The 18,734-nt window shown below is 36.0% G+C and overlaps 3 protein-coding genes and 1 non-coding gene across 7 annotated transcripts; 2 read left to right on the top strand and 2 right to left on the bottom strand.

The window, feature by feature from the left end:
• Nucleotides 1-458: 458 nt before the first annotated feature.
• Nucleotides 459-6,970, bottom strand: LOC147536212 (Ubiquitin-like superfamily protein). Of its 3 annotated transcripts, none has more exons than XM_086643749.1 (10): nucleotides 6,606-6,970; nucleotides 4,238-4,348; nucleotides 3,797-3,849; nucleotides 3,630-3,711; nucleotides 2,854-2,919; nucleotides 2,415-2,482; nucleotides 2,064-2,285; nucleotides 1,440-1,992; nucleotides 1,061-1,336; nucleotides 459-912 (listed from the first exon to the last, which is right to left on the bottom strand). In XM_086643749.1, the coding sequence occupies exons 2-10, from the start codon at nucleotides 4,335-4,337 to the stop codon at nucleotides 698-700; spliced, it is 1,635 nt and encodes a 544-aa protein (XP_086499875.1). In that variant the 5' UTR covers nucleotides 4,338-4,348; nucleotides 6,606-6,970; the 3' UTR covers nucleotides 459-697. The 3 variants fall into 3 exon arrangements, with proteins under 3 accessions (XP_086499875.1, XP_086499878.1, XP_086499876.1); XM_086643752.1 differs by having other exon boundaries at nucleotides 2,415-2,479; nucleotides 6,606-6,867; XM_086643750.1 differs by having other exon boundaries at nucleotides 4,238-4,902; nucleotides 5,307-6,689.
• A 2,543-nt stretch (nucleotides 6,971-9,513) lies between these two features.
• LOC147536211 (protein FAR1-RELATED SEQUENCE 5-like) lies at nucleotides 9,514-12,660 on the top strand. The gene is made up of 4 exons (XM_086642599.1): nucleotides 9,514-9,769; nucleotides 10,319-11,000; nucleotides 11,658-11,876; nucleotides 12,249-12,660. Exons 2-3 carry the CDS (start codon nucleotides 10,320-10,322, stop codon nucleotides 11,841-11,843), a joined length of 867 nt encoding a protein of 288 aa, XP_086498725.1. The 5' UTR covers nucleotides 9,514-9,769; nucleotide 10,319; the 3' UTR covers nucleotides 11,844-11,876; nucleotides 12,249-12,660.
• Nucleotides 12,661-12,874: 214 nt separating this feature from the next.
• On the bottom strand, nucleotides 12,875-16,529 carry LOH1 (RNA-binding CRS1 / YhbY (CRM) domain protein). 2 transcript variants are annotated; one of them, XM_086642598.1, is made up of 4 exons: nucleotides 16,309-16,529; nucleotides 15,669-16,013; nucleotides 14,406-14,813; nucleotides 12,875-13,627 (listed from the first exon to the last, which is right to left on the bottom strand). In XM_086642598.1, exons 2-4 carry the CDS (start codon nucleotides 15,873-15,875, stop codon nucleotides 13,064-13,066), a joined length of 1,179 nt encoding a protein of 392 aa, XP_086498724.1. In that variant the 5' UTR covers nucleotides 15,876-16,013; nucleotides 16,309-16,529; the 3' UTR covers nucleotides 12,875-13,063. The 2 variants fall into 2 exon arrangements, with proteins under 2 accessions (XP_086498724.1, XP_086498723.1); XM_086642597.1 differs by having other exon boundaries at nucleotides 15,669-15,993.
• Nucleotides 16,530-17,447: 918 nt separating this feature from the next.
• On the top strand, nucleotides 17,448-17,529 carry TRNAS-GCU (transfer RNA serine (anticodon GCU)). Its single transcript has one exon. It is a non-coding gene; the product is annotated as a tRNA-Ser (tRNA).
• Nucleotides 17,530-18,734: the final 1,205 nt, after the last annotated feature.

Below are 18,734 nucleotides of genomic sequence, written 5' to 3'. Positions count from 1 at the left end.
ACACGCATATACTTAAGCCTCTCCTCGACGTGGAATTGTCGTGTAGATAACGTGCTGCAAGAGTTTCAAATTCAGCCTTATGAGATGGATGCTAGCAACAATGCTTACATTAGCGCTTCGAGACCTCAATGTTTATAACACTTGACCTCAGAAAAATGTCTAACCCTCTTTATAAAGGCCAAAATGACGAGTTGATCACATTTAGGGCTCGCCCATGAATTTTTATAGGAAAAATGAACCCATGAATGAACTAAAATCTGATAAACAAACATCCCCCTTCTCAAGTTCATGGAAGTAGCAGGGCAGAGAATTTTTATTTTTTTTGTTAAAAGTAGGGCAGAGAACTTGGCACACCTGATTTTGGCTTCCTTGAATTATACAAATCACAAGTAAGAATTTCCCACAGTTTGATACTGAAATCATATATTCCGAATAAAATTAAGCATTTCCGGTCGAAATTTCTAACCAAGGCAAGTAAGAACATCTTACCTGCAAATTTTAGAACTTTAAAGTTTGAACTGCACAAACAGAAGCAGAGCTCCTTATTGTTCATAAAACATATTAACTTCTTTAAGGTAAGCTTTTCGAGTCTTGACAAATGAAAACTAAAAGGTAGCGTTCTTCACATAAATAATAACAGGACGACCTAGAAATATCGATGTAGTTTTATTAATGTTCCTCCGGCAAAGATGGGTTCTTACTTGTCGTCTTTGTTGCCTCCATATTCTGTCGAATTACCATTCCAAAATGTGTTTCTGTCTTGTGGTGGGCCTTCATCATCTTTGTGACTATGCAAAGTATGGATATTGCTCCCAAATGTCGGTTTTCTGCTTTTCTTATTAGTAATGTTTTCTGTGGTTGATGCATTAGTCCTTTCTGTACTCAAGTGACTTTGAAGGTTCGGATTCGGACCTATGAAAATATTTTACAGTAGAGATTAACAAAGAGAGAACACAAAATATCATGGACAAAAAATACCATGATTACAATAACAGAGTCATATACTAATAAATCAAAACTCTAGCTATAATAAACAGGTAGTCTGAGTTTTAAAACTTACGATACTGCCATAATCCGTCATTGGAACCCTGTTCAGAACTTGAGGAAGTGGAACTACTACCGAGATAGGAGAAGGGATTAACAAAAGACAATATTCTCTTCACACGACCAAAATATCCCCCATTGGTGACACTTGAAGGATCAATACCACTGTCGGAATTCGTTTGTTGGGAAACAGAGGATGACCCCTTGGTTAAGCCACTGGCTGGATTACGTGGAACAACGACTAATGCTTGTCTGTTAAATAATCCAAGTTCTGACAATTCTTTGCCCAAATCTGAACGTTTATAAGTTAAGAATTAAGATGAGTTATTGCATATAATGGTGTACCAAACCAAATAATTAGACAAATATTAATTAAAAAGCTAATTCAATCATACCTTGATCATTAAATATTTTACGAGGATATGGGACAGCTAGATCATACAAGCCAACAACAGTTGTTTGGTTCTCATCAACATAGTGCTTGACCGATCTCAAAGTATCAGTCACGGAAAATTTCTTTTGAAGGCTAGCACCATTGGGCAGACGTATATTTAGATGCACATCATTTGATTTACGAGTATCAATGAGGTTATCTACCGAATCATTTTTCTTATCATGTGCACTGTTTTCACTGACACCCACTGATATTCCTGAACCCACTGGCAGAGATTCATGATCCCGCTCATTCAACTTTTTGTTTTCTTCCAATACGATAGATTCTCCTCCAACGTTGGAAGATTTCATCTGATCTCCAGGCTTATCCAGATTAACTGTCCCAGGACCACCTCCTCCAACGTTGGAAGATTTCATCTGATCTCCAGGCTTATCCAGATTAACTGTCCCAGGACCACGTACTTCTTCTACTGCTACACAAGGTGAAGCAGATATCCCCGATATGGTGCTCTCTACCTCATCTTTATGAATTGGTTGTGCAGAAACCTCTTCTCTCTGTCAAAAGAAGATATTAACCAACAAAAAAATCAAACGAAGCTACAAGTTAATTCATAAGACGATGTTACCTCGATACTGGTTTCGCAACCTTGATTTTTATCTGCTACATTAGGAACTGGCAATTGTTGATCCTCGGTAGCTTGGGGAGCCTTGTCCTTGGAAGATGAATTGATGTCACTGTTTGAAGAACTTCCTTGCTCAATTGGGGTAACGGCATTGGAAGGATTAGAGTCCAATGGTTCTGATTTCTTTGACGCCAGTGCTGCAGTAAGTAAAGTCGCCGTGGTTTCCTGCAATCCAGGAACCCGATAGCTTTATCATGTTCACGTTACAAGTTAACAACTGACAAAAGAAATACATGGTGCGACTGAAACCTAAAAGGCAATGAAGCATGCCAAAATTCTATTCTTCAAGCTTACCTGAATTTGGAGACTAACCCATGACTGTTTGATTGTAGCTACCATATTCTCGTAGCTGATACCACCTTCTGAACAGTTTAACCATAACGTTAAATTAGGTGACAAATATATACTATGCATACATGATATCCTCTTACCTAATTGGGATGCATAGACAAGTTTGTTCCCATATGTCCAAGGGGCCTAGATGAAATCAGAGATCACCCTCATGGAAAATTTTCTATTTCCAAAAATATAACCATTTCCAGTTCATTTGCAATGGTTAAAATACATTCTTTTCAAAAAAAAATTCAGCTAGATGTGTCTGAGTGGACTACTTTCAACGAGATCTCCACAAAGGTAACATATTATCTGCGTCTTAACAATCAAGTAATGGTCAATGCAACTTGACCTCATAAATTTATTGTATAATATACTATGAGTATTGAATATACATTACCATGTTGAGACAACATCACTCCGTTGTACCCGATAATTGTTAAGCAAGGGATAGATTTCTGTGGGTCTGTTCAAAACTATGTAAGGATCAAGCTCTTTCTTTCACTGAGAGAGAAATAGAAATTAAGCTAAGATGCTGAAAAAGTAAACAAAATCAAATCATCACCAATAAGGTAGAATCAAACAACAATTCAGTATCTCAATTTACAGAGTTCAACTCTACAACTTAGTTGAGATTCAGATCTTATATTAAAAGCCATGAACATGTGAAGACACTGAAGAGAAACCAATATAATTCCGATTATTAAACTTCTTCTTTAAAAAAAGCTCAATGGTCTTTCCAGAAACCATCGCCTTAACCTTGTTTGTTTCCAAGTATACTCTAGGTTCAGGCATCCTTGCTATACCAACGTTATCCCTTGAAAAGGAGAAAAATATGGAACTGAAAAATGCTAATAAGGGAAAAATATAGTAAAGAACTACAAAAAGTCTTTGCTTTCAACTAAGATTAACGAAGTTCATAACCACCAATGTAGAGCACCAACAAATAAACACAGAAACCTGTTTTGTCGGCCAAATTGTCATGCGGTATACATTATATATATATATATATATATATATATATATATATATTCTGCAGACTATTTGTCAAATTCTGCGGACTATCAAGCAAGGGTAATACCAATCAGGGTACCTTTCTGTTTTTGGCATTTCAGTCAAAGATTGTCATGATAATGCGGATACCGAAAATATAAAATTTATTTAAATAGAGGATACAAATTGCAGAAAACTGTGATGCCTCAGTGCTTCCTTGTACTAGATGCAACAAGATGCAATACTTTGTCACTGAATCTTCCTCCTGAATGCAGATAATATTACCACATGTAAGAATTCAAAGATAACCCAATTTAATGCAATCATAAACAAAACAGAAGTTAGCATACATTCAAAGCCAATGACGTAGACTGTTCCATAGAGATCGCAGCTCCACCTTGCCCTGCAAAAGAAAAGAAAGAAATATGATGAACATCAAGTACGAGTCGTACTTAGCTCCCGACGTGTTAATTGGTGATTTGGTGTGTGACAGATTTGCTTGGACCTCTAAGTAACTAGGAAGAGAAGCTTCCAGGTCCACGGTTTCAACTTCCGACCTCTATCTTACTAAGAAACTTTTAAGACTTCACCATTTTGAATATGTTGAGTTTACGAAGGTTTCATAATCTTCACAGGATCTAGAAGCATCGGCAGAAAAAGAAATATCTAGCTCTGATATGTGGTCGCTACTGATTCGAGGATAAACGTTCTAGCAGATCCGACGGGAATAGGATTTTCTTTTCTTTAATCCCAATTGGCAGAATAGTCAAATAATATGAAGGCAATCTTACCTGAAACATAGACTACAAAGAGTTTTTTCTGCTGTTTTGCTTCAATAATTGCTTCAGAAATAGAACCCTTGAATGCTAATAAAGATAGTTGCTGCTCCATCTATCTCGAGGCTACATAAAATCAGGAAAAGAAATCTAAGTTGACCGCAAGTACTTCCTTTCTTATCTTATGTATGATATCAAGTGATGTAAATGGTATTAAAGATGAGAAAATAGCAAACTTATTTGTAATCAAATAATCAACTAACCAAATGAGTCATCTGAAGTGCACTTGCTATCAAAACCTTAGTTACCTTACCAGTTCACAATCAATATCAAAACCCTAATTATTTTCACTAAAGATACCAGAAACTGGAGGCAGTAGAGTCGTGAAAGTTCGGCCCTCCAACAACACATGCATATGGACCGTGTTATATTTTTTTCTTATGAAACGCATACCGATCTTAACCAATACATAACATCAATGTTTAAAAAAGTGTTTTTACGCTTCGATGCGGTTTTTTTTTTTGCCAATATGAGGTGTTGACTCAAAGCGCTGACGAAGCGTAGCTTCAATTTTGTATACTCTAATGTAGTAGTTTACTCTATTAATAGTATATTTTATTGAATTTGTTTGTGGTACCATAGTAAAGTTAAAGATATAAATGCTTTCAGTCACCTCTACCCTTTTTGTTGGAAATATTAATGTAGACTATGGAAGAAAGATTGACAAAAGCTAAACTTGAAGATGTACAGGCTAGACGCCCGTACAGAGCTCCTTCAACGCAATTACTTGCACAAACTTTCTCTTACTACTTGGTTTATGTTTTGGATAATCTCTTGTCTTGTGAACAACATCTTCATGCAACTATTTATAAAGTGGCACTCCTAAGCCTCTACATCTTTTCATTCAAATAAGCAACTCAAATGACTCTCTAGACTACCTATTAACTACGAGTCTTTATATTTGTAACTTACGACTCTCTAAATTATTACATAATGACTCATAATTCTAATAACTCCTTACTCTCCAAATTCTTCATGACTCAAACCCATAACTATCCACAATTTAAATTAGTATTTCCAACACTTTTCACTACCTCTACAAGTGAAGAACAAAAGGGAGAACAACAAAAGCGAGGCGTAAGTTTTGATGCGGTACACCTATATTTTGCCTCAAGGAGTGCGCATTTTAAACATTGCACAAGATACACAGTATGTAGTAATTCGAGTTGTGAATTAGAACATATAGAAGATATCAAGTAGATGACATCAATAAGGGTTATAAAACAAACACACACAAATACAAAGGAGAGGAAATAAATATTAAACACAACCATGACACTATCATCCACCGACTTGGCATCCTATAGAAGAGAATGCTATATTATTATTATACATCTATCGTTCAGTTGTTTAACAATTCTAAAACTGATACTTGAACAGGTCAACTCAGAAAGTAGGGTGGGCGCTGGTTGGATATCAACCAATTTTCACTCAATCAAACCATACCTCCGGTTCATTTGGATTGGCTTGGTTAAGTTCGGTTGATCGATCCTTCTTCAATTAAAATTGGGGTTTACCTAGTTAGAAACCCTTCTCCAACAAATTCCGTGTTATCTCGAACTAACATAGTTCTACTTTATTAGAACTAGGCTTTAATTAGCATATGTTGTTAGTTTATCTCAAACAATGCTTGAAAATCTTAAATGGCTATAACAAAAATCTATCATTTGATCATGGGTTTAATTACCTAGATCAAAAAGTAGATATAGTAGAAAATATATCCATTTTCTCCTTCATCAAAAAACTGTCATCTTCTAAAATATCAGTTCAGTCCCCACTGATATTCAATCCTAATTCCGCCCCTGATCATGGCAACTTTATACTCAAATTCGGAGGATGATTAGGACAATTATAGGACAATTTAGTGTGAACTATAATTAGGTCATTACAAAGTTGTTAGCGAGGATGATTATTTCGCCCTCAATTTTATGCAATCCAATCACTTACCCTTCCCTCAACAAATACAAACAAACCCCAATTAGGTTTCAAACCCTAGTAAGAATTATCAGTATGAATACAATTCCATATCTTATAATGATCAAAATTTATCATCAATATCAATGTTAAACTTATCTCGAACACGTAACGAACTTGAACAATTGAATTTCAATACACAACATCTAAATTTCAATCTCAAAAACCCTTAAACCGATTATACCATCAAACCCTAACTATCAACTTAAATCAGTGAAACTCAATTCAAATATACTAGTGAGTGCAAATTTTCAGTAAAACTAACTAAACCAATTTAGGGTTAATCAATTCCAAAAAAAAAAACTACAAATTTCTAAATTCGGAGTTAATGAAATCAAACATCTCATACCTTTGGGTAAGTTGATAACAAATCAAAATTCGATCTTTTTCCTTCTGGAGCGGTTAATCAAGCGAGATCTTATTTTTGCCAGACGAGAACGAAGTCTTTCTTTTTTTTTACATTTAAGGACTGAAGGTTTACAAGGGGGAAATTTTAGGAGTTTTTGGTTTAGCTCTCTAAACTAATTATTAATTGAGTTTGCCCCTCCAATAGTTGGTAATCGATTTTACCCCTTTGGATCCACTATTTTTTTCCCAAAAACACTAAATCCATCTTTGGCGCATGGCAATTGCAACGGTAGACTAAACAATCTACAAACAAACCAATCTCTACCAGTCATAGTCCTAACCCTAAACTCGAACTGACATAGTCCTAAGGTGTTAAATTACGAAAACATTCTGTATGTATAAACTTTCGGTGACCAAAATTAGGTCGAACCAAACTGAGACCAAATAAAACCGAACATTTTATGGCTGAACAAAATCGAACTTCATAGATATAGCTAGATTGACTTTACCTTGAGAAATTTAAAACTATGCGAACCAAATTGATTTATCGTATGTCGTAAAATTAGTTTATAATACTTTTACGTTATTGAATGGTTAACTTTTCAAATAAAAATTAGTTGTTTCAACACTTCAAAATTATGTATAATGGTGTGTTTGGTTGCAGGATTCCTAAGTAGGATTTCTACTAAAAGTGGAATTTGGTAGGAATCATGAATCCTTGGTCTGTTTGGCTACCAAGAATCCTAGGACTCTTGAATCCTAAGGATTCTTAATCCCAAAATTTGTATTGGACCAAAATCCCACCCTACCCCCTAGGATTTGCTAGGATTTTGGATTAATGAACCTAAATTTCAAACTTATAATCAACAAAAAAAATATTTTCTTCTACAAAATCATTATTTTTTTTTTCAAAATCATTGTTTTTTTCAAAAATCATATTTTTTGAAGACGTTTAAAAATACTCAAATAATAATAAATCATAGGATTCTTAGTTGCCAAACAAGCCAAAAAATATTACTTGGATTCATGAATCCGTGGAATCATGAATCCCAAGAACTCATGAATCCGCGGATTCATGATTCCGCCATCCAAACACACCATAATTTCTTTAATGATATATGTTTTGAGACAAGAATAACCTATTAAGTGGTTGATAGAATTCATTGTTCATTGCACGCATTTTTAGAACAATTTGGATTTGAAATAAATATTAATTTAAATAAGTTGGGTGCAACGGAATTGTGCTCACTCTCTTGAAAAACTACAATGGGTTGGGAGTCATATCAAGCCAACTACCCAAGCAAGGTGTTTACCTCGACACAATTGGTCCTACTTCTACTTCATCTATGCGCCCATTAAATTAATCAGAGTGACAGACACGTCACACATACACTTCACGAAATTACAGCCTTGAGCATGGGAAATGTCTTAACAATTTATCAAAGTTCGTCTGTCACTTCTAGCAGGGCGAATAGGTATTCCATGGAGTCGGGTTACAAATGTCCCTCTTGATAGCTCCACCAGATCGAACAATTACAACTTAGGTGGCCAATACGTGGACAACCGTTTTTCTTATATGGACAACTATTTTCGGGCCTGATGCGAGTCAACTATACTTGACTTAGTTGACTTTGATTTAATAGGGGGACAACTCCATAGAGTCTTAAATATCAAGAGTTTCTAACTTGTGGACTATTACCAAAAATAATAGTTAAAAATAGAAAACTTAATCTATCTTCTTCTTCATCATCATCTTCTTCTTCTTCTTCTTCTTCTTCTTCTTCTTCTTCTTACTTTCTTACTTCTTACTCTTATTCTTACTCCTTATTCATTACTCCATTCCCATAGTCATAGAAGCTGGCTTCTTCTCCTCGCTAACTAAATTTCAACACGAAAGTATCACAATGGAGACAACATCACAATGGAGAAATTCCTGAAAGCTGCAAAACCCTCTAAAAGCCTTAAACCCTCTAAAAGCCTTAAACCCTCTAAGCATCACAATAGAGAAACTCCCGAAACAGTCACTGTATTGATAACCAATTACCCACTTTCAGGTTTCAATAGATTTAAGCAGTACCCAAACAATTAACATATTAACTAATTACTTGATCTAAATCTTTGTTGTATGGTTTTAATTGATTTGAATTACAGTAAGAAGGAAACAAATTAACGTTCGAATTGGTAGGAGAGGGGCGAGGGATGCTTAGGGTATGAAGCACAAGATGCAGAAACCCTCAATCACTAAAACATTCCAATCTTTGTTATTTGTAACCAAATCCAATTCTCAGTCAATTCATCTCTCTACCACTTATCTCTTTCTCTCTCTAACCCTCACCTTCCCTCTTTAATTTCAAGTGTGACCAAAGATAAAGGGTTGTCATTCCCCAGTAATTTTATTTGACCAACAGAAACCAAGGACTATGTTCGCTCTAGAAATTTGGATGTTGGTGGTGAAGATGAAATAGTAGAAAATAGAAGACTAAACTAATTTAAGATTTATGGAGAGGGAGAAGTTAAAATAATGCATCTAATTTTAAGAGGACTTGGGTTAATAATAGAGAGAGAGTTGTCCCCTTAAAAAAAGGTGTCCATATAAAAAAAATTATTTTCCTGGTTGTCCATATAAGATAGTTGTCCATGTAAGAAATACGATTGTCCACGTATTGGCCACCACAACTTATTATCGAGATCTAACTGTCTATAGTAGGAAATCAATCAAAGACATTTTACTCTAGTCTCATCCACTATTTCAAATGCCCCCGAGTCGTCAACCTACAAACATCTACTAACTAATTCCACGGCAGGTCCCATAAAAAATGATTCCCATCGATAATCTTTTTTTTTTTGTATTGGTCAACATACTTTTATGGCGTAGTATGAACTTGTAGTGTCTCGAAAAATTTACGTGTAAGGACAAACTAATTTCATGACTACTCCACCAAAAGGACTTAATTGTCAAACGAGGAAAAATCTCTCGCGCTCAGTTTATCGCAGGGAGAAAGAAAAAAAAAGTCATTCTCTCTTCTTCAAACCTCTCAAACCCTAGAAAATATTTTTAATTCTTTCATCAACGATTCTTCATCTTCTTCTCCTTCACAACTACTGGTTACTCACCTAACCTAATCGTACTGGTTGTCCTGTCGACGATCATTTCCGAGAGCATCGGTAATTAATCGTTTCTCTCTCTCTCTCTCTCTATTCTATTACGTGAATTCTCTTATCTTCTTGAACTTTCTAAAGATTCTTCCTTTTATGTTGTTAGTTTAGGTAATGCATGATGAAATTGAAATGTTTAAACCTAGCAGACTAGGGAAACCCTAAGTAGTTTGCACAATGCATTTACTAGTTTAGCTTTGTGGGTAGTAAAATTAGGTTTTCAATATTCAAGCTGCCAGCTCTGGTTTTGCCCCCTCTTTAGTTTCGGTTCGAATTACATTTTAAGTGTTTCTTCAATTGTTTCTAGGGCTTTTATGCCGAATTATTAGGATTTTTCATTTTCCACTATCCTAGATTATGCAATTGTTGATTTTGGCAATTTGCTAATGGCTAGAGATGATTTTTTTTAGGTTGTAATGCTCGGTGTTGTTCGTCACAATTGTTTCGATAATATGTATAATAGATCACTTAAATCTGTAAATACTTTTCAAGTTTTCTGATGTTCGATTAACGACTGCATTCTTCATTTGCAACTGTGGGTTGTCCTTATTTTCACAGGATGGATAACCAAAACAAAGATTCTCTACATGACAATAATGAAAATAGTGGAGAATCATGTGAGCCGTTAGGTTCAGAGGGTGAGCATGAAATACAAGAAGACGCTTTGAACCCAGAAGATGAATCAAGAATTGACCTGCCATTTCCATTGCCATTTGCAATTCAATCACAAAACTCAAAAGTTTTCGGTGGTGACACACCTGCAATTGGTATGGTCTTTGATTCAGAAAATCAAGCATATGATTATTATAATGCATATGGTAGATTTTTGGGTTTCAGTATTCGAAAAGGTAAGATGGTTATACGTAAGGATAAGACAATTACTAGAAGGACTTTTTGTTGTTCTAAAGAAGGTTTTCGGTGCAAACATCCAAGAGGGGATCCAATGAGACCAAGACCAATAACAAGAACTGGTTGCAAAGCTCGCCTTGGTATTCAATTACAAGATGATGGAAAATATGTGATAAATGAGTTTGTGGAAGAGCATAATCATACACTTGCTCCTCCTTCTGAAGCACATATGTTGAGGTCACAACGAAAAAGTCAAGATCCTCAGGCTGGCAATATTGACAGTATTTTATCTTTTATCCGAGATGAAGCTGGAGGGTCTCCTAACCTCAACCAAGGGGATTGTAGTAACTACGTGCAAAGATGGTGCTACGAAATCCTCAAGAGGGCGGAGGTTCGCTATTTACTTGAAACTCATAATCTAGTATTTGTTCAACAAAAATGTCTAAGTTTTCTTCTCAAAATATGAAACATTAGCTGTTCCCGTATATTCATATATTTCAATATAAAAAGGTGATGGTGGCATCACTTTTCTATCAACTAGCTACCGGCCGGTAATTCAAAATTCATTTTTGTGAAATTGTGAACTATGCCTTATTTGAGTCTGGACTTGCTCTTTTGGTAGTTAGTTTGCTTACTTTTTTCTAGTCAACCATATTTACTTTTGGAAAGTTACGAGTCCCACAAAATTAATGAAGTAAAGTTAGTGGGTTATAGGTTTTCTTTTGATAGAGACATGCACGTAGTGAATTATGGTTTTGTTTTACGTGCTTAGCCCAAGAAACGAATTGACGTTTCCTGGGTTTGGTATTTACGCTTCGCTCGTTGCTCGTCTCATTCCATACGTGTTTGTCTTTTAATGTTCTAAATGTGAATACCGCGAGGATATCGAACCTTAATTAGTAGGATTTTTCTTGTGATTTTTTTCTCCCCTTTCCATTATCTGCTAGACCTTTGTATATGTATAATGGCCTGTCGAGTCATAGACCATTATACATAGAATATTATAATCCTTTTTAATATATATTCTTCCTGCTTTTTATCTCTGTAGGAAGATAAAAAGAGAATTCGTGAATTATCAGCAGAGCTTCACCGAGAAAGACGGCAGTGTGCAGCTTATCGAGAAAAGCTACATATGGTTTTAAAAGACATGGAAGATCACACACACCACCTTTCAAAGCAAGTTGAGAGCGTATTTGACAACATGAAGGACGTTGAATCCCGAAGAAGCAATTAGCATCTGTAAATTATGAAAGTCATTGCAAATTCAGTAAGTTTTGAACTACTTTATGTAGATTTGTTACTTTTGATTCTCTGCGTAGTTTGCCATTTTGCCTCACTGTTTTTGGGATGTCAATCCCAAGTCTACTAAGACTTCGTCTACATATACACTAAGAATTAGATCTAAACTTCTTGAATCTATGAAACTGTTAGCCCAATTAATTAATGACTTCTCTCTCCACTTTTTTTTGTTAAAGCCGTTACAGTCCATACAACACCTACTTCTGTTTTTCGTGTTAGATTTCATTTTTTCGTATCTCTCTCTCTCTTTCTCTCTCTCTCTCATATATACAGGTAATATTCAAGGAATCCAATCTGATATCCATATTTGTATCTCTAAGCATCTCTTTCATCTATACAGGTAATGTTGGATCCTATTCACTGGCAAGTATTTAACAACAAATGATGGAATTTGAGGCACTGCCGGATCATCGGAATATCAATTTAACGACAGATTGAATATGGCTGCATACCCTTGTAGCTGTTGATGACACCATTATAAGCATTTAACTCAGCCCCCATGGATGGGCCCAAGAACAAGAAGCTCATGGCTTGATTTGGGAGATGAAGAGGATGTGTAATTCCATCCCATTGCTTGAGTTGAGATAAGGAGGATGTATAAAATCATCTCCAGCCCCTGCTAATACAGTGATTTTGGGAGTGGTCTTTGAAATATTTATACATTATAAAGCATGTGTTTATATCCATTACCCCCCAACCGACCTAATAACCATTCGATAAAGTTGATAAATATATACATTTTAGTTTGAAAATCCGTTTTAACAGATATTCGTACTTTTATGAAGACTACTGAGAGGCGATCTAAGGGCTGATTTTTGTTCTCACAGTGCCATGGGCAATACTAGGTGAATTTCGTGGAAGGAGCACTTAGGTACGGTGATGTCCCAATCGAGAGGTTTAAGGGAGCATAACATGCTTGGATCGATTAGTGAATGAATTAGTAATCCTAAACTAAAAAGCACATTCTGAAGTCTGACTCGAATCAATTTAGATTCCTCGACAAATTCCAGTAAATCAGAAAACATAAACCATGTAAGCGTATTTGTTCAAATGTGTGTGGAACATAAAATAAGCACGACTCTTACAGAACCATTGTACTTGGTCAAAAATGAATCACATAAAAAGATGACCCTTTTTGGTGATTTTGGTTAGTTTTCATCTTCTCTTTTTCCTTAATAGTGATCCCGCACGCAAGAACAATCTGTCGACTTCATCAAGATCCGGCAACTCCACATCTTTTCCTGCCTGATTATTCTTCTTCAATTCAGCAGATATTTGACGAAGATGTTCTTCGAAATCCTCTGGTTCTCCATCACACTCACTTGGAAATTTTTCAAATTCATTCAGATAGAGCGGACGTTCTTCCTTTGCCTCATCTTCATCTTCCTCGTCAGAATCCGTCTCAAATATATCCGACAAAGCTTCTTCAGAATCTGATCTCATATCTGAATCTGTTGTTATCGATTCATTCTCGTCTGACCCTGCAGTTTCAGTCATTATCTGTTTTCTTAAGTTATCCGAAGAACTCCCCTCCCACTGATCGCAATCAGGTCCAGTTTCGATACTGCAAGTTTCTGTTTCTTGACTTTTAAAGGCACCTTCTGGTTTGATTTCTTTTCGGATTGCTTGTTCTTTGAGTAACTCAAGGTCTTGTTCTAGTCTGGGAATGAACTTATGAAGTGCTCGGAGACCATCTCTACATTTTGATTTATCCAGTGCCTGCAGATTGAAAGAATCCAAAATGAAAACTAGTAAACAGAAAGAACGGAGATTGAATACGAGAAAACTGATAACTAGGCCGCATTACAAAGATACTTTCCATCTCCGGCGATTGTTTTCACCTCGATTTGTTATTCTTATGAGGATTATAAAGCGCGAAGCTTGACCTTTCATGCGGATAACGGAAAAATAAGAACTACGAAACTTATTCGAGAAATACGAAAAAGGATCTTGGGTCAGACGAGCTCAAGAATGTCCTGGCCTATTACATCAGCCCTATAATGTTTCGCGAGAAATCTCCAACCAACTCCAAATAATCTCGACGAAGAATGAAATCTTAACTCTTAAGCATAAGAGTATCAGAATCAACCCACTTAAGGTGCTGAATCAAGGCACTCTATGGGTCATTATACCTGCAATACCGAATTACCGACACACTTAATTGTGGAACTAAATCTACAAGTGTGAGCATATTAACTATTTATCACCCGTCTGGACGTTTTTCATGCACAATTCCTAGCAAACAGACTAAGCATCTTCTGGTACCGAATAGGATGGTAAAAGACTGCCATTCTTCCAGTTTACATGGTGTAATTCAACCAAGAAATCGACTAAACACCCATTCTCAAGCTATATGGCATTTTCAAGGGTGTTGGCATGGTAGGGTCGGCGTTCTTTTTTATCTCTCTGGGGGCTATTAAACTCGGACCCACAGATCCCTCTTGGGTTGCGCATGAGAAAATTTTCAAAAAAATGTTAAAGAAACATGAAAACTTGCCTTCTTTCTCGAGAGAGTTATCTTTGGAGACATTATCTCTGTTGGTGGTTGGGAGTAGTTCTTCCCTCTATACATAATGATAGTATTCTCCTCGTGTATGTCGAGTACTATTCCTCCACTCAACCTCGCTAGTTCAGCTGCAATTTCCTTAACCTCTTGAGGAGTAAACGTCTTTACTATAACCTGCAAAGTTTGGTGCTTTTTCCAATGTAAATGCATGTTTAAGATCACTCCTTGGTAGATCCCACGCCTTCCAATAGGCACGTAGTTCTTGCTCTTAAGACCCATCTTTAAGAAATAGAAGTGTTCCTCGGGCGTCAATATTTCAGGGTCATGGGTTGCTTCTGATGACTCTGGAGGTTCGATCTTCTTGAGAGATTCCATGATTCTAGCCTCTTTATTTCGAGCCTGATATCAGCATTGGATGCCAGAAGTAAAAGAAAAGGCAGAATTAGGCAACATATATGTGGTATTACTACCGATAAAATTACAAAGAATCATAGACATTCAGGGAGACAAGATCCAACCCACCAGTTTACGTACCTCATTTCTACTACTTCCACTACTTATTTTTTCTTTTAGAGTTGGCATAACAATACGATGGTTAAGGAATGAAGGATAAAAATAATAAGGGAAGTATTTTCGAAGAACTTTTAAGAGGAATTTGAGTGGCAATGAACACATTTAACAGTCAATGGTAAAAACGGAGTTTAATTTCCAAATAACTTCTAAATTTGTCCTGACTATTGCTAATTCAAAGAAAACAAATCATGAAGGGTAAGTTTTTGGGTCTAATGAAACTCCTTCTGTCCTTCGATTTGGACATACATTTTATCGGTAACACTGAAAATTCTCAAACTGAGAAACATATATCCTAAGGAATGGGACATCAGTTGTTATTTGTTAACCATATGAAGACGTTTTGACCCTTACAAGGATGAAAGTCGGACGATTTCATTTATTGGTAACGAAGACCTAGTCACTAAAGAACAATGTTATAATCCTGTATCGCTTGGACAGCGTCTAGAATCTGGGCTATATGTGCAAGTTGAAGCTTGGTAAGTGTTGCACTCGTGGAGCCTTTGCCAGGAACAAAACCTTGTATCCATTTGGCTTAAGCCTCTATGTCTAAAACATGAACAATATCGATAATTACTAAAGTTTGGGTCGTTACGATCAACCTAGCTAACTAGTTAGAACTTAGAATCTCGAACAAAATTATTACCATCAAACCATGGATCAGAATTATAGTTGAAAACTAACCTTCTTCAACTTATATAAAATCTTTTCTTCCGCCGTCATTCTTTCGTAGTCTTTCTTCTTCTTCCATCTGAAATGCTTTAGCCACCTTACTACTGCTCTTTTACCCTTTAGCTTCTTCCTCTTCAATTTTACATTACCATCACCATCACCATCAATGGTTGCTTCACCCTTAGGATCTTTTACAGGTTCTTTAGCTTCATGGGTCATGTTCCTAATCTGAGACACATTATTAATACAGAGATTGACACCACCAATGCTTCTTAGGGTTTCACTAAGAGACCCAAGCTTTGATTTTTCACCAACCACCTTGCATAAAAAATATGATCTACTTAATGTTAGATTATTCTAATTAGGGTTTATGTTTCCAACAAACAATATGATTCTTATCCCCTTTAAATTATCATCAATTAGATACAACTTGAAGAGGAAGATCAGAGGAGAGACCATGAAATAACCACAGAGAAGATGAGGGTTTCAGAAGCAAACTATTAAATCTAGGTAATCTAAGGAAAACCCACTTTAGTTTCTATAAAATTAACAAAACCCATACACCTAAATTCATTAAAACAACTAAATTTTTCTCTAGGGTTTAGAACAAGTAATGGCAATAAGTAAAATATGAAATGGAAGAGAAAGATACCTGGTAGATGTGTGAAATAATGAAATAGGAGGATGGGTATAGTATAAGAGAGTTTTGAGGCGATTTTGTTTTAATTTACAAATTGCCGCCATTGATGATGAAATAAGCTTTCTCTGTAACATCTTTCACTCTCTCTCTCTCTCTCTCTCTCTCTCTCTCTCTCTCTAAAACTCTCTTTTAGTTAGTTTAGTGAGATCAGAGTTGGACCCTAATTTCAGACCAACTGGTATATTTGACCCTCATTTATTTATTTTTGGTTATTTTCCATTTCGCCCCTTAACGTGTGACCAGCTTCTTGTCTCACCCCCAAAGTGGCAAAGTATTCTTTTTGTCTCGTTTTTCTTTTTATGTATTGACTAAAGAGTTTAAATTGTATTTTCGGATTCTACCTTTTTATCTTCTTTTTTTTTTTTCTTTATTTCTGCTTTAGTTCCTTGCGTTTTTCTCTTTTTCACTTTTCATTTTCATCTACTTATTGTTCTTTCTCTATAATTGAAACTGGAATTAATTTAACGGTTTCTTCATTCTCTCAAAAACAAAAATGTTGTTTTCCTTCTCGCTTCTCTTTGAACCGCCCACCTCTACTGTATGACCACCACCGTCGAGTTTTTTCTTCTCTGCTTGTCTCTCTTTGTTCGTCATTCTCTTTCTCTCTAAGGAACCCTAAATTAAGGTTTCAATCGACCAAAATTGTGACAAAATCTTATTATTTGAAACCCCAATGGAGGAGGGTATGTTGAAGAGAAAGAGTGAGGAAGTGAGAAATAGATAGATGGAGGGAGTTTGTGTGTATCTATAATGCGGAACCGGGATTGTTTGTGTATACATTTCTAGTCTTATCTTTTTCAAAAATCTTAACATTCAAACTATCGTCTTTGTACGGAAAGGAAAACATACTCTTACCACCTGGCCAAAATAGACTAACACAATTGATTTTTGTAAGATTGATGCTAATACGGATGAAAAATGATCTCATGTTGGACTTCTATCCCAGCCTAGGAATGTTTTCAGACAAGATTTAGAGTGAAAAAATGTACAAACTTTCTCTCTCTAATTCTACGGGCAACATACTCCGGCCAAGGCACATTATCAAGATGAGGAGAAGTAAAATAAGGTTTAACTATCATCAGACACCAACAGACGCTTTGGCCGAGTGGTTAAGGCGTGTGCCTGCTAAGTACATGGGGTTTCCCCGCGAGAGTTCGAATCTCTCAGGCGTCGTATTATATTTTTTTCAACATTTCTTAACCAAGGAGTTCTAAAGGCGCCCCGTTTACATATGAATCACTCTGATTATTTTTGTTGTGGGAAGGCGCCTATAGAGAGGTACCTTTTTAACAACATTCTATCAAGATGAATGGCATTTAGTAATTTACAAACTTATAACTCACCAACAATTTCTTGCATGTTTATCATAGTGTGGGTCGATAGGCACTCCACAGAATCGCTTTACACGCGCCCCGCTCTTAGCACTTCCCGCTGGTCTTGGACTAGCCTGAGTACGTGCGGGCCAAATTCGATCTTATATCCCTTGTGGATTTCTTGAAATTAGGTTATAGGCATTAAACTTACTCAATAGTAAAAAAAAAATATTAGCTCAATTTTATATCGTCTATCCGTTTGGTGTACTGATGGCTTAAAAGATATTCAATCAACCCATGTATTTCTTTTGTTGAAATATCTACTCATGTAATTGAGTACCATATATCCTAGTTTTAGATCCTGACATTATGCTACAAGAACAAGAAACGAAATCGTAACTTCAGTTAATTTTCAAGAGTATGATATCGAAACGGAGACCTCTTATACAACACAAGACCTCCCAAAGTAGCTCAGTAATCTTAAGATGGTGTTTTCTCACAATGTTCGAATCTAACTTGTCATGTTCATTTTAATGTGACTTGTCAGGGCCATCTTAATATGATTTGTCAGACTCATTTCAATTTGTCTCGTCAAATTCATCTTAATCATACTATTTTGTTTTAAACTGGCCTAAAATTAGTCAAATTCAGTCATCAAGACGAGTCAGACAAAAAAAAACATTATGATATCTGATTTGAGTCAATTCAATCTCGAGTCAGATTTCAAACTGACCGAAAAAACAAAGAGTTGATCCCATTTTGGCCCCATAAAGATGACTAGCTCTTTTTTTCTTTGCATTAATTAATCAGCAAGCGAAGGGAGCCTGGCCCAAAAGAACCTACAAGCAGAGCTTAAAGAAGCTCACCCAATCCCAGTTTACGGGAAACACCCCTCCCAACAACAAAAGCAACCAAAATACAAAATAAACTCATAGCAAAAACACTACGAGAACACCACTCAATCCTTCCTCAACCAAGATGACTAGCTCTTCTCCTTCCATTAGATCTGTTTGGAGTTATGCTAGGTTTTTAGGTACTTGATAGAAGGAGAGAGAACAATCGTGA

Source organism: Eschscholzia californica, unplaced genomic scaffold (assembly GCF_041429995.1).
Source record: "Eschscholzia californica isolate CP2 unplaced genomic scaffold, dmEscCali1.0.p SCAF_5, whole genome shotgun sequence".
Lineage (NCBI taxonomy): Eukaryota > Viridiplantae > Streptophyta > Magnoliopsida > Ranunculales > Papaveraceae > Eschscholzia > Eschscholzia californica.
Note: the sequence above shows the minus strand (reverse complement) of the source record. Positions and strands in the feature narration are given on the sequence as shown.

What these genes read in the sequence shown, in the direction of transcription:
- LOC147536212 (XM_086643749.1), bottom strand. Translation starts at nt 4,337, where the DNA reads ATGGAGCAGCAACTATCTTTATTAGCATTCAAGGGTTCTATTTCTGAA. An exon ending in GTTGCGAAACCAGTATCGAG is followed by an intron (nt 1,993 to 2,063) that starts GTAACATCGTCT and finishes TTCTTTTGACAG; the next exon opens with AGAGAAGAGGTTTCTGCACA. An exon ending in TGACGGATTATGGCAGTATC is followed by an intron (nt 913 to 1,060) that starts GTAAGTTTTAAA and finishes ATATTTTCATAG; the next exon opens with GTCCGAATCCGAACCTTCAA.
- LOC147536211 (XM_086642599.1), top strand. Translation starts at nt 10,320, where the DNA reads ATGGATAACCAAAACAAAGATTCTCTACATGACAATAATGAAAATAGT. An exon ending in AAATCCTCAAGAGGGCGGAG is followed by an intron (nt 11,001 to 11,657) that starts GTTCGCTATTTA and finishes TTATCTCTGTAG; the next exon opens with GAAGATAAAAAGAGAATTCG.
- LOH1 (XM_086642597.1), bottom strand. Translation starts at nt 16,430, where the DNA reads ATGTTACAGAGAAAGCTTATTTCATCATCAATGGCGGCAATTTGTAAA. An exon ending in TTTTATATAAGTTGAAGAAG is followed by an intron (nt 14,814 to 15,668) that starts GTTAGTTTTCAA and finishes TGCTGATATCAG; the next exon opens with GCTCGAAATAAAGAGGCTAG. An exon ending in TAACTCTCTCGAGAAAGAAG is followed by an intron (nt 13,628 to 14,405) that starts GCAAGTTTTCAT and finishes TTCAATCTGCAG; the next exon opens with GCACTGGATAAATCAAAATG.